The 14,901-nt window shown below is 41.1% G+C and overlaps 1 protein-coding gene across 1 annotated transcript in view; it reads left to right on the top strand.

Annotated features, from left to right (window-relative positions):
• Positions 1-14,901, top strand: part of HECW2 (HECT, C2 and WW domain containing E3 ubiquitin protein ligase 2) — a 239,849-nt gene that overhangs the window by 128,700 nt on the left and 96,248 nt on the right. The window contains exons 8-11 of the mRNA XM_019523126.1: positions 736-2,088; positions 3,557-3,652; positions 13,047-13,197; positions 13,599-13,702. Of these exons, the coding sequence (XP_019378671.1) occupies positions 736-2,088; positions 3,557-3,652; positions 13,047-13,197; positions 13,599-13,702 (1,704 nt within the window). The remainder of the gene's footprint in view (positions 1-735; positions 2,089-3,556; positions 3,653-13,046; positions 13,198-13,598; positions 13,703-14,901) is intronic.

Raw genomic sequence — 14,901 nt, 5'->3', positions numbered from 1 at the left:
TGAAAGTAATATTCACTCCTAAACAATTGTTAGGATGAAATGTTTGGTCTGTTTCCCCTTTCATTCCATTCTATATCATGTCCTAAAAACCTCAAAAAAACCAATATTCCACCTTAAAATGGTTATTGCAATACCCCAGAAAGTACCCACCGAACTTTTAGCTACATTTCCCTTCTTTAAAGGGAAACATATTAAAGTGTGTTCTACATAGAAGGTGATATTTCTGTAGTTTGTGGCTTCTTCCTAAAATTTTGGGCACTGGTCATAATAGCCTGCCCATAAGAGCAAAATTGCAGTTGATGTCAGTGGCTGGCCCACTGTAGAGCCTCATCTTGGATATAGGAGTACAAACTTTAGAAAACTGTTTCTTACGTTCCACGTGGTGTTTGTCAGAGCAGTTTTTACAAGATCCTTGGCAAAGTGCTTGTGTCTGTTAGAGCAAGGTGGATGTTCTTTGTGGTGATACTTCAGGTTTATTAGGTTCTCTTTACCCCACAAAGTAGATTAAATCCAAATTATTCATGACGGCCAGTACTTAGCAGTTTTTAGAGTATGATATCATAGAAGCCTAGATAGAATTCCCTGCAGTTTCTTCACTTAGCTATTTTGAATGAAGGTAATGCACAGCTTAACAGATGTGTGTTTATATATCATTCATGTTATACAATGATGTTAGAATTAACCTGCTGGAGGCATCATGGATTTCAATTCCAGTCTTTGTGTTTTTAATGGCAGATGCTTCACCAGAAGCAGTTGGTACTTTGCTAGGAGTGAATTCTGTAAATGGAGATTTGGGAAGCCCCTCTGATGATGAGGACATGCCAGCCGGACATCATGACACACATCCAGTTTGTTCAAATGGTTCAGTTCTTGAGGAATCTTCTGGAGAGGCAATACCAAAGCATCCTTTCAGGACTAGTACGACTCTAGAAACAGACCAGGAGGAATTAACCTCTTCTGCTTCAAGGTCATCACCTACCAGAGGTCGCCAGGACTCACTGAATGACTATCTGGATGCAATAGAACACAGCAGTCATCCGAGACCTGGAACATCTGGTGGCAGTGAGCGTTCACTTGGGGCCTCCCCAAAACTAAGGAGTAGCTTTCCCACTGACACGAGACTTAATGCTATGCTCCACATTGACTCAGATGAAGAGGAGCATGAGTTGCATCAAGATATGGCTTTTCAGTCTTCCTTGGAAGAAGAAGGTGGTTTAGTGATGCTTAATGGTGCTACAAGGAATGTTGAAGAACATTGTTCAAGTCATTCATCAAATCAGGTAATGCAGGGTTCAGCAGACAATGGAAAAGTTTTATCTTTTGAAACTGCTTTGCGGCCATCTGATAACCAGCAAGAGACTCTGCAAAGGCTCCCACCATCAGACGTTGCAATTGAAGGTGAAAACCAGCAAGACTCTCAAAATGAAGTGCCAGTAGACCAGGCTGGCAGTGAATTGTGTGCCTGTCAGGAGGCAGAACAGCCTACTAGCAGTGTGGATACAGGAGCTATTGACTCTGCTGTCGGTAGTAGAAGAGGTATCAGTGAAACAGAATCTATTGACCAAGGGTCTGAACCTTCCCAGGTTTCATCAGAAACTGAGCAGAGTGATCCTGCTCGCACAGAGAGTGTTAGTGAGGCTAGTACTAGGCCAGAAGGGGAGAGTGATGTTGAAGGAGCAGACAGCTCTTGTAATGAAAGCGTGACCACACGGCTGTCTTCAGTTGAAACACGATGTTCATCTTTTGAAAGTGCCAGGTTTCCTGAGACTCCTGCCTTTTCATCTCAGGAAGAGGAGGAGGGAGCTTGTGCCACTCATGTGGCTAGAAGTGAGCCTGCTGCAGAAACACAGGAGACTATGCGCTGTCCTGGCTCTTTACCTCTAGTGAGATTACCAAGCACTCAAGAGGAGGGGCAGCTGGCTGAAGGAGGTAGTTTACAGGATGGAGAGGAAGCAGAAGAGATTTGGCAAAGGAGGAGGAGCCTGCAGGCTGCTGCTGCTGCAAGTAGCCAGTCCCAGGATGAAGAAACTGGAGATGCCCAGGAAGCTTGTGAGGGAGCAGCTGCACCAATTGAAGGAGCTACTGGAGGTAATGTCTGTAGGCAATAGATGACAATGCACTCATTAGCAGAGTTACTGAAAATAAAGAATTAATACAAAATGAAAGAAAAATAAATCACAAAAATTTGAAGATCTGTTAAGATAGTTTTACTCCCTTGTTCCCATTCATATTTTTAAAATTTATTTTGGTTTTGAAAAAAACATTTTAGCATAAAAAATATCAGTTTTGAAACCAAAAATGTTATAGTTAGGGGGAAAATATGCATATATTTCTGTGTTGATGAATGAAAATGTTAGTGGGTAAAAACACCAAAGCCTGAAAACTAGTACCTGAGAACTTGAGGGGTTTTTGTTTTGGGAGAAGGGGAAAAATATGCATAATAAAATACAAGGAGGATTCAGGCTCTTTTTTATAAAAAAGAATTGCAAATCACTTTTAAAGCTAATTCTTCTATGTGTTATAAATTCTTCCTTGTTCATGCAGATTCCTGCAAAGAAAGAGAGATACCCTTATCTTATTAATAATAACCTGAAAAGCTAATTTAAGTCGTACTAGCTCCAAAAAAGGCACCAACCTAATTGTAATTGTTCTTATTCACATGCTGCTTCTTCAGTGATGAACTGGGGATTTTTGGGAGCTCCTTGATAACATGTTACCATCATATTTTAGGATATTAGGGGTAATTTCTCTGACTCTCATGGAGTTGATCGTCCTCTGGACATTCCTGCAGTAAATCATTCCTGAAAGACAAGTATGTCAAGTACTTCTGAAGAGCAGCTTTTGACTTTTGATTATATCAGATTGCACCAGATATCAGAGGAAATAATATCTCTCTGAACTTTACACAAAAGGAAAAATCCTGGTATGGTAAAAGTCAATGAGAGTTCTGCTGGCTTCAGCTGAGTCAAGGATTATCCAGGGATTTATTTTATGCATAATTTCAATATACTGATGTATTTTTCAGCAACAAGGTGTAACAAGGTGTAAATATTTCCAGCAAAGTGTATTTAATAATTCAGGCTTGTTTGGAGTTGTCATGCATAATAGTTATGGGTTTTGCTTTAATTGATCAGACCTTTCTTTAGTAGTTTTCTTTATCCCTCTATATCAGAGCAAGCCTCACTCTTCAGTTAGAGACTGAAAAGTCTTATTATTGTGGGACAGCTTGTTAAAATATTGTGAATATATCCTTGTAGTTTTATGTTCCAAGCGCCAATGGCCAAGGCGTTTTATTTGAAGGTATTACTTTATATTATTCCCTTGAAGTCAATAAAAATATGGTAGTGTACCTCAGGAAAGAATTTGGCCTTGAGGTTATAGTATTTGGATTTCTCTGGTAGTTTTATGTGATCTATATGCTCTGAAAGTGCTAGATATGAATTGGCATTCCTTCCTGAGATTTGAGATTATAGGCAGAAGCTATAATCTCTGTTGTGCAATTCAGAGACAACTCAACAGAATAAAAACACATAACTTCTTTATGTTTTAATTCTAGGTTCTCAAGCAAATGGCCACCAAGCTTTGAGGTCACTGCCTTCGGTGCGTCAAGATGTCAGCCGATATCAAAGAGTGGATGAGGCTCTACCACCAAGTGAGGTTCCTTTTAACTTTAACCAAAGGGAGTTCAGGATATTAACCACTCAACTTTTGAGGTCAAACTAAAAGATACCAGCTGAGGTGTTCCAAGTAAGGAGTAGGGAACAAGCATGTGAACTGCCTTTTCAGTGTCTGATCCAGATGAGTAGGGATGTGGGGTCATATTCCATAGTTAGTATGCTGAAAGCTGTGATATATAGGTGAACCTTGCAATTCGTGGAGGATATGTTCTTGTATCCCCCACAAATGGCGAAATCCGCGAATAATGCACTGCGTTCATGAATGCAGTCTGTGTTCATGAACGCAGTGCACCCGGCGGCTGGGGGCAGAGCACGGCTCTGGCGGTGGTGGCAGAAGCCTGGTAGCAGGAGCCCGGCAGCAGCAAGCATGGAGCTCCCAAGGAGCTCCTGGAAATGTATAAAGTGTATTTAAAATGCGAGTTCGGCATTTGCGAATATTTGAAACCATGAATGCTGAACCTGCGAGTAATGAGGGTTTCGTGTACTTCAGAGCTGATGGAGAGCTACACTGAAATACACTATATCCCTCTGGACATACACTGCTAACTGGAGTTCTAAAATTAGCTGGAAGATTGTAAAGCTTGATAAGTTTAGCCTTCCTGCTTTGAACTACTGCATTAGAGATACTCTGGCTATGAGACATATGGTTAAACACAATCATAGAATCATCATAGGGCTGGAAGGGACCCTGAAGGATCATCGGGTCCAGCCCCTTGCATGAGCAGGAAAGACATCTGGGGTCAGATGACCCTAGCCAGGTGACCATCCGGTCTTCTCTTGAAGACCTCTAGGGTCCTCCCCCTGGGGGGAGCTTGTTCCATAGTCTGGATACCTGGTTGTAAAGAAGTTTTTCCTAATGTTTAGCCTGAAACTATCTTTCAGGAGTTTGTGGCCATTGTTTCCAGTTTTTCCCCAGGGCACCGTGGTGAACAGTTGTTCACCGAGCCCCTGATGTATGCCTCTGATACAGCGGTAGGCTGCAATCAGGTCCCCTCTCAGCCTTCTTTTCTTTAGGCTGAAGAGTCCGAAGTCCCTCAGCCTCTCCTCATATGGCTTGCCTTACAAGTCCCTGAACATAAAGGTTGCTCTTCTCTGGATCCTCTCGAGCTTTAGCACATCCTTGTTGAAGTGTGGCACCCAGAACTGGACGCAATGCTCCAGCTTTGGCTGCGTCAACGTTGAGTAAAGCAGGAGAATCACTTCTTTGGTTTTACTGGAGATGCATCGATTGATGCATGCCAGAGCCAACTGCCAGCTTATATGCATGCTCAGGTCTACTGTTACCCCCAGATCCCTTTCATTTGTAGTGCTGGTTAGGTTAACGATGCCCAGCCTGTAGGTGTGCTGGGGGTTCTTCCTTCCCAGATACAACACTTTGCATTTCTGTACGTTGAACCTCATCTGGTTCCGTTCTGTCCAACATGCCACCCTGTCTAGGTCTGCTCGTATCTGCAGCCTATCTGCGGTTGTGTCCGCACAACCCCATATCTGGGTGTTGTCCGCAAACTTGGCCAGTGGGCTTTTCACCCCCTCATCCAGGTCGTTGATGTTGAACAGCACTGAGCCAAGTACCAACTCCTGGGGTACGCTGCTGCCCACATCTCACCAGGATGACACCAATCCATTCATTTGGACTTTCCCTGTCCTACCTCGCAACCGGTTTCGCACCCACTTGACAGTCCCGCAGTTGAGCCCGATATCTTCCAGTTTTCTGATCAGTACCTCGTGGGATACCAGGTCAAAGTCTTTCTGGACGTTGAGGTATCTGATGTCAACCACTTTTCTCTCATCCAGGTGACAAGTCACCTGATCATAGAAAGAAATGAGGTTGGTCAGACAATACCTGCCTGTGATGAAGCCATGCTGGCTGTCCTTCAGTATCATGCCTTCTGCAAGTTTGTCATATATAGCCTCTTTGATGATTGTTTCTAGGATTTTCCCTGGAATAGAAGTCAAGCTAATTGGCCTATAGTTTCCCGGGTCCTCACACTTCCCCTTCTTGAAGATGAGCAGAACAGTGGCCCTCTTCCAGTCCTCTGGGATTTCTGTAGAGGCCCATGATTTTTGAAAGACCTTTGCCAGGGGCTCTGCGATTACTTCGGCCAACTCTTGCAGCACTCTTGGGTGGAGTTCATCTGGTCCTGCTGAATTATATACATCTAATTTCTTTAATTGGTTGTACACCAGTTCTATTGCAATGGTGGGAATGGTGTCAGTCCCACCCTACTCATTCTGTGCCCTACCTGCTGTGTTGTTCCCCTTCATCTTGTGAAAGACAGAGGCAAAGTAGTCATTTAGGAGTTCTGTTTTTTCCTGAGTGGTAGTGACTGGGTATCCTGAGGCATTGAGAAGTGGCCCCACACTCCCATTAGTTTTTCTTTTACTCCCTATGTAGCTAAAGAAGGACTTCTTGTTGTCCTTGATTCTTGTAGCTAGTTCAGTTTCTGCCTTAGCTTGCCTAATCTGGTTTCTGCAAGTGCAGGCCGTTATCAAGTAGTCTTCCTGAGAGGCTGTCCCAAACTTCCATTGTGTGTATGCCTCTTTCTTTTTCTGTAGGAGGGCTGCAACTTCCCTGCTTAGCTAAGAGCGTTTTTGGACCCTTCTGCTACTTTTTCTCCATAAGGGCATGGATTTTCTATGAGCCTTAAGGATTGTGTCCTTAAGGAACAAATATTCTTCTTGTGCTCCCTTTACCTGTGGTCCTTGGTCTCTCAGAGCATTCTCTACAGGTGACCTGAGCTTATTAAAATTTACATTTTTGAAGTCTAAGACTTTGAGCTTGGTATCTGTTTTGTCAGCCTTGCGATGGATCGTGAATGTAATGATTTTACGGTCACTATCGCTCAGGCTGCCTTCTGTGTTTGAGTTGGTCACCAGGTCATCTCCTTTGGCCAAGACCAGGTCAAGAAGTGCATTGCCTCTAATTGGCCTGTGCACCTCCTGAGTCAAAAAAAGTTCTTTGATGCTGGTCAGGAAGGTTCATGATCGATCTGAGCTGGCCGAGCATTTCTCCCAGGAGATGTCTGGGTAGTTGAAGTCACCCATGACAACCATGTCCCATGCATGTGCCGCCTCTGTTAGTTCACTGGCGAATGCTAGATCAAGTTCCTCTCCTTGGTTAGGCGGCCTGTAGCATACACTTACAGTCACGTCTATTTCACCATGGCTCCCCTGGAGCTTGACCCAGAGGGTTTCAAGCTATTCTTCTTTGGGGCTGACATTGGCCTGTAGGGAGGTGTACTGCTCCTTCACATAGAGAGCAACACCTCTCTCTTCCCTACATGATCCCCTCTGTGAAGAATGTAGCCTTTTATGGCTATACTCCAGTCATGAAAGGAGTCCCACCAGGTCTCCGTGATCCCTACTAGATCGTAGTGCCCAGTGGAAAGCTGGAGGACTAGTTCCTCCTGCTTGTTCCCCATGCTTCTGGCATTGGCGTACAGGCACTGAAGTCCTTCTACTGAGGTCGCTGGCCGCCTGCCGCGTTGAAGGGGAGCTGTTTTCTCATCTCCCATAAGAGTGGCTTGCTTAATTTCATTGTCAATGGAGCTTTCCAGTATATTGGTCCCTGGGTAGGCTCCAGTTAGTGTTCCCCATCCCCCTATGATCTTAGTTTAAAGCTCTACATTTAAACTAATGCATGCAATGCATTAGTTACAAGATGAACATTTTCTCCTTGGTTGACCTGGTAGTGCATAACTGATGATTATGAGTGATCATTGGTGGAATGATAAAATTAAGGGTATAATAAAAGACATTTGTTTTTTCAATTAATTTGTTTCAAGGAAGAATACATCTTCTATGGATATAAAGAAAACATGAATATTGGATGATTCTAAATTGTCTGACAAATAGTTATGCAGTATTTTATATATGGCAGGCACATTGCTCTCAATTGCTTCACTGATGCCTTTGAATAATCCTGACCCAGTCAATATTAATTATATTTAAAATATTATTGGATCCATCTGTAAACTGCTAGCCAATTACATGCATCCCTCTCATAGTCAGCCATTGATCTATACCTGCCACAATTTATATAGCCTTCAGGTAGTTTTGAAGTTTTTTACCAGGCAGCAGAAGCAAACACCTTTGGCTGTAATTCTGGCCCTGCTAATGTCATTAGCTAAACTCTCACTGACTTTAGGATTTGGGGATGTATTCACTGAATTTAAAATTAATAGGGTAGCAGTCTTGCTGCATGGACCAGGATTGTGTTTGCTTTAGTAATGGCAGACAATAGAGCGGTGTAGCCTGATATCAGATGCAGTGTCTGCTATTCTCATAAGTAGTAGGAAAGCACAGAGAGCAACGTTAGTTCGTGTGGGGACACAAGGATCACGCCTGCTTTATAGTTATCAGCTGTTGCCTAGCAATCTAGCTGCATAGTGAACATGCACATGCACGGACTTGATTCTAATCACCAGCAGGAAAAATCCTTGTATGCACAGAATGTGGTTTCAAATGTGGATGCTAATAATCAGGTGATTCTGCTAAGCTTAGATGCTAATAATTGGATGACATGACGGGCACCTATACACGTGTTCTGACATGTTCTGATTAGAACGCGTCGAACCAGACTTGATTAATTTAATTCTGATTAGAACACTTCAGCCAACTTGATGAATCAAGTCTGGTTCAATGCGTTCTAATCAGAATGCTCCAGCGTGCCGCGGCGTCTCATGTATTCAGCGTCCCCGTGTTCCAAAATGGCCATGGAGGTGCTCTAACTAAAGCTCCTTGAACACGATTTTGGAACGCAGGTCACTGAATACACAAGGTGCAGCAGGCATTTTAATTAGAGCGTCTCCCGAGAACCACTCTAATTAAAATGCCCTCCCCACCCCAGAGCACGTGTAAAAGCGCTCTGTATGACTTCATAACAGAATGTCAAAGTACTGAGGAGATTTTGGTTCAGATTGATTCTATCGCAATAAATGTTTATAGAAGCTTAATCATATGCACAGGCTCCGAAATTAAACCCTACCTCTATAAGCCAGTGTTACTTATTTAAAAAAATGCCTGGAGAAAATACATACCTGGTCTCTTATCCTTTTAAGACTAAACATTTACGGGAAATATTTGATTAAGATCAAGTTAGGGTATAATACATTAAAAAAACTTGAAGGTAGCTTTCTTACTACAGATTTGTAATACAAAACTACTTACTTTTCACACAGGAACTGTTCATACTATAATGGCTGTATTACAAAAAAATTCATAAATTAAAAAATGTTTTAGCTATATAGTATTCTAACATCCCTGTCATCAACTAGGATTTTATATAGCTATAAATATATATTTAAATCAAGGTTCAGTGCAAGGATTTATGCAGATCATTCATCTATTACTATTAATAAAACTTTAACTAAGAAAAAATACTAACTGTCCTATAGATTTAGTTTTCTATCTGAAACTGTGCCCTGGATAATAATGTAACATTCAAGCAAGTGCTTTATGTGAAGTAACATGTTCACTCAGTCAAAATTTGTTGACAATGTAGGGCAGACTCAAGGTGCATTGGAATACATTTTATTTGTTGTTTTGTCAAAATCTGTGGGATAAAGGAGACACAACAAAAACAGTTCTTTATGTTGCTTCATAAGTGATGCTAAAAAAAGCAAAACAAAAAAAATTAGTCAATGTATCGCCTGCCATACATAACCTTAAAAATACTTACTATCTGTTCACTAGGGAATGCAAAAGTCACAAGAACTTGTATCAGATGGCCTTGTTTAATTGTAAATTCACTGGACTTTCAAATTAGTTTTTAAAGATATTTTTGTAAATGCACTTGCATTCAGTTAAACTGTTCAAAGTAGCAGTAGTCTGTGTGGCCTCAGTAATTGCATAGAAAGAAACCCTAATCCATTGTAGTATTTGGCTGTGTGTTTATTTTGAAGACAACTCACACACTCAAAGTATGTATAGGAACTTTCCTGGACCTGGACTTCATTTAAAAAATGAAGAATACATATGATAATTTGAGCCTTTTTTTGTCCTTCATAAAGGTCTTTGTTTTCACCGGAATATAAAATCCTGAAAGACAAGTGAAAAATTACAGCAAGTGAAAAAATTAGCTTTTGTCAGTGTTAAATAGTTTGAGTTAATTTATTCTATATGATCTCAGAAGTAAACCAGTTTCTATGCAAATTACCAAGGTTGTCTGTTACTTTGAATATAGTTTCTGCTTTCCATAAGGGCAGGCCAACTTATTTTCCACTGATTGACATACTAGCATCATTTAGTTGAATTCACATACACAATAAACAAAAATCTCAGCACTTCTGACAGCTCATCAAAAATACATTTTTGACAAGTTAGATTTGCTGTCTAAATGTAAAGGGTCTGCCTCTTTTTGTTTTCCAATGGACAGTCCTGCCTTTGCTCATAGTACTTTTGGCTTATTATTAGAGCTGCTTGGGAAGTTTTCTAATGACATTTTTTTCATTAGAAAATGCTGATTAGTTGAAACTGCAACTTTATGGGGAGAATATCTGTTTCAACCACCTTTTTTATTTAGGAAAAAGATTGCAAAGACTTTAAAATGTTAAAAGTATCCCATTTTTCCCTTTCTAGAAAGAAACAATGGGTGCGTCCACACATACAAGCATGTGCGCTTGCAGCAGCTCAAATAGAAGCGGTGCAAATTTGAGCCGGGGTTTTTTGCTTCAGGGCATTTGCTCGGACATGCACTTTGTTGTGGAGCAAATTGTGCCACTTGGGGCACAATAACCCTACCTGGCACCTCCTGGATCTTCAGCCAGTGGGAGCTAGAGCCCAGGGCCAGCACCTGTGCTGGCCCCAGCAGTATAAAAAGCCGCCCTGGCAAGCAGCTCAGGGCTACTAGCTCTCAGGATCTTCTGGGGCCCAGCCAGTTGGTACCTGGGGACACTACGTCTTGTGCCAGCTGGACTGCTGAAGCAGCCCTGAGAGTTCCCTGCACCCTCTACCCACTGCAGCAGTCTGGAAGTGGGGGCTGCTGTCTGGCTTTGTCATAATACACGTAAAATAAACAGAGCCTGAGGTTTTAAGGTTATCAGGGTTTGATGTGGGGCAAGAAGCACATGCGTGCTCATGTGAACACGCCCAATTTGTTTTTTTAAGTTTGAATTGTTTTTTTTGTTTGAAATTTGGTTTATTATAAAAATAGAAGCCAATATCTTAATAATATTTTGTTTGACATACATAGATATCTATTTATGGTTCACCAAGATTTTGGCTTTTTGTCATGATTTAACTTAGGGAAAAATTGCAAAATATTAACACTTTTCACAAGACCAAAAATTCATTGCTCAGCCAGAGCTCTTGAACTTTTTCTTTTCTTTTTCTTTATTTAGCTTATTTATCTTTCCCAACAAAACCATTAGCTTAGTTTTCCTAATCTCTGCTTTAGGCACTTACATTTTTAAGTGTACTTCCCCTTCATAGAAATGAAGAAATAATTTGCATCAGAGCTAGCTAAGTAACAGAGATATACTGTAGGGATGTCATACTTGGTTTGTCTCAAAATCTACTTGTCTTGCCTCTCCTGCATCTCATCCCTAACAGACCCTACAGTGCAATGAAGAGAGCCATTTAGCTGTCTTCAAGAGTCGACAGAAGTCATAATACATGTAAAATAAACAGAGCCTGAGGTTTTAAGGTTGTCAGTGTTAAGTGTTTCACAGTAAAATTATTTAAGGCCTATTCTATGCTATCAAGATATTGATAGAGCACAGGTTTATGCCCTTGGTTCTGAAGGATCTGCAGTGTCTTAAGAGTTGGCTGATAACCAGTGGTCCTTGATTTACTGAAGCAACTGATATTTTTCTCTAGACTTGGATGTGAAAAATACCATATTCAAAAGACTTTTTAATTGTTGTATATTGTTTTTCAAATAATTTTTTAAGTGCTCTGTGTATTTTCTGTATTTGCTAGTACCAAACACACAACACTGCCATCAGGTCTTCATAAGTAACTTTAACTTTTATATACAAAAGATTATTATTTATTTGTATGTATTCTTTGAATGTTGGTGGCATCTGCAGGCCCTAGCTAAAACTAGAGCCCCACTGTGGTAGTGCTTTGCAGATACAGAGAAAATGTTCCTGCCCCAAAAAGCTTTAAAAAATGCTGAGATTGTCTCTTGTACCAAGTCTTTTCTGAGAACAGTGGAGTAGCCATGGCTGGGAGCAGAATCCTGCTCATTACTTCCCTGGGAGGTTTTATGTCTGCCACAGCTCCATCAGCTGTTGAGCATTTCCAAGGCACCATCTGCTGACTGAGGCATACTGCAGGCCAGCACATTCTGGTCTTTTTTTGCCCTGAACTGAGGCTGGAGAAGGGTTGGTAGGATAGTAATCAGAATAGCTAGCTCTTCCTCCAGTGGTTATTCCCTACCACACAGTGAGTACCCAGCTACAGAGAAGGAGTTATTTCAGCTTCCTTTGTACCATCTGAATGAGCCAGGGAATCTGTCCATAAGGGTTAATATAGGCATACAGAAGTTATCTCACTGCTTAATGCATCTATTTCTTTTCTGGCTGTATAGTGGGTGCTATTTATGGACTTAACATTTGCTACTTCACAGTCATTATGTACAATGTTGTCTCCTATTCTGAGCATAGGATGACAATGCACTTGTATCAGATGCAGTACCTAAGAATGGCCAATTCTGCACTGTTAATGTTGTCTACTATATTTGGTGTGATTTCATGCAAAGGAATTCATATTTGGTCAGAATCTATTAAAATTGGGCTGTTTAAGTTTTCTTGCAAAGCTAATTTTGTATGGTATTTATGTCATTCCGATCATTAGAATGTTTTAAAATGAAAGAGCATGAAGATTGCCAAATGTTTAATTGGGATTGCCAAAGTGTCTAACTTCCCTTTAATTTAGCATAGGTGTAATTGCATCCTCAAGTCATGTTTATTGTAAAGTACACATTTTATATCATTGACTAATCTGCCTTCCTGCTGCTAGTATTAGTTGGGGGAAAACAACAACCAGGCATCAAATTAACACTAGTTTAAGGGTTCTCACCTGTTTTATACATAAGTCTGTATATCCCTAAAGTCTACTTAAACCCTGATTTCATGACTTAAATGGAGCACAAGCCTTGAGCTTGTATTGAGCAGCTACAAAGATAAACTGGATACTCCACAGTGAATGTGAACTCTGCAAAAACTCCATACAACAGGTATTTGATTTGTGGAGTAACATCAGGAAAAAAGCCCTGTGTTTTAGCCATGAGTTGGGGAGCAATCAAAAGGTGCTGGATTGGAGGCTTTTTGTAGGGGAGAGAGATTAAAAACAATAGATGCAATTTAAAAGCAGCAAAGTTTTTAAAGAAAAAATCATCCCTCTCAATCCATCATTACTGTTCAGATTGGGAGGCTCGGATCGACAGTCATGGAAGAATATTCTATGTGGACCATGTGAACAGAACTACAACGTGGCAGCGACCCACAGCTCCCCCTGCCCCACAAATCCTCCAGAGGTCAAACTCTATTCAGCAAATGGAGCAGCTGAACCGTCGGTAAGAACTGTAGTTTTTCCTTGTTAATTTTCTAGTACCAGGCTGTGTGAGCCATTTTATGAGCAAATGTGAAGACTGGCTTCCAACCACTACTCCAGGTATCTCTACATTCTTTAGTGGGCTTAACTGTGGTTCTTTTAGAGGTCCCTTCGACTTTGGCTGAAGGTCCTTAGTGTCAGTATTCCACCTATGTTCAATCTCAATGTGGCCAATAAAAATTGGTAAGGAACCCCAGGAAGTCAGGCTGCAGGGGGCAGGTAATGAGTAAATTACAGAGATTAGTGACTTTTGGAATGCATGGGACAAAAAAGCAAATATATCAAGCCTCAGTGTTTGAAGTTCCTGTGAACCAGGGCTAGAGTGCATTCACTGTTCAGTAAATCCAGCCTTGTATCTCCTAGGTATCAGAGTATCCGACGAACAATGACTAATGACAGGCCTGAAGAGCACACAAACACTGTTGATGGAGCTGGAGAGGAAACTGACCTCCACCCTTCTAATGCAGGTAGGAGCAAAGTAGATTACTGTAAAAGGAAACTCCCTAATATATGCTCTTTGGCTAAAGTGAGAGTAAGACTCACCTGTTTTCTGTCCTCAAGGAATTGACTTATCATTTTTATTACTACTGTTCTACTTCTGCAGGCTATGGCACACCCCGGTATGGTTTATTCATTCTGCATATTGAATAATTGTGTGTGTGATCCAGCATCTTTATTCAGTCACTTTAGAAAGCTATCCAAATGGCTGAATGAGTAGAGAGAGGTACTTAGCCATGTTAGTGTGAAAACAAGCTAGATTTGCGTCTTATAGACTAATCAGAGATTAGATTAGTGATGCATAGCATAAGCTTTTGTGAGCAGCAAGCGGACTTCATCAGATGGTGTGAAAGGACTGCAGGAAGCAAAGCTTTTAAACATTAAGCAGTAATTAGAATACAAAGGGTAAGGAAGGGAGAAAAAAAAGCACTTACTGCTGAGAGAGGCAAGACAGGTAGGAGAGAGAAAAACAAAGCAGTTAATCCATTAAGGGACATAGAGTTATAAGAGCTAATTCAGGTAATGATATAAGACTCCATAGCCTTGGTTTAGACCATAATTAACACAATCTAATCTGTGGATGATTTTTATTCTGCAGTTTCCCATTCAATTTCATTTTTAAAGTTTTGTTGTCTAAGAATAGCCACTCTGAGGTCAGTGATGGAGACTAAGTACAGATGGTCAAAAAGCCCAAGGCTGAATCAATTCAGTCTTTGCAGGTTAGTCTTAAGCTGCATAGATTGAATTGATAAGCTAGTGAATAAACATTCACTTTTGATTCCAGAAATGCAGCCACAAGCCTGCAGTGGCCCAGGTCAGAAGTGATAGGGTGCTAAAGCATGCCTCCCTGCTCAGCTGGAGCAGATAGCTTGGGCCAAGGCTAGGCCACCCACCCTGCGAGATGGGATTTGCAGGGGAGGTGCAAAGCATCCTGGGATGCTGGGGGACTGAGAGTTAACTTGAATCTGGAGGGATTCTGGGACAGAAATTCAATAAACCGATTTAACCTAAATCAGTTAAGTCTGATACTACATTCAGCCAGGATTATTTTAAACTGGTTTTGGCCATTTTGAAAGCAATTTATGTGCACTGAGCTTCTGTTGTGGTATAGATTTGAACCAGTTTCTGATCACTTATACCAGTTTGTGTGTAATTTCTGACCCCAGCC

The sequence above is a fragment of the Gavialis gangeticus genome, unplaced genomic scaffold (assembly GCF_001723915.1).
Source record: "Gavialis gangeticus isolate Ggan-Ray unplaced genomic scaffold, GavGan_comp1, whole genome shotgun sequence".
In the NCBI taxonomy this organism is placed as follows: domain Eukaryota; kingdom Metazoa; phylum Chordata; order Crocodylia; family Gavialidae; genus Gavialis; species Gavialis gangeticus.
Note: the sequence above shows the minus strand (reverse complement) of the source record. Positions and strands in the feature narration are given on the sequence as shown.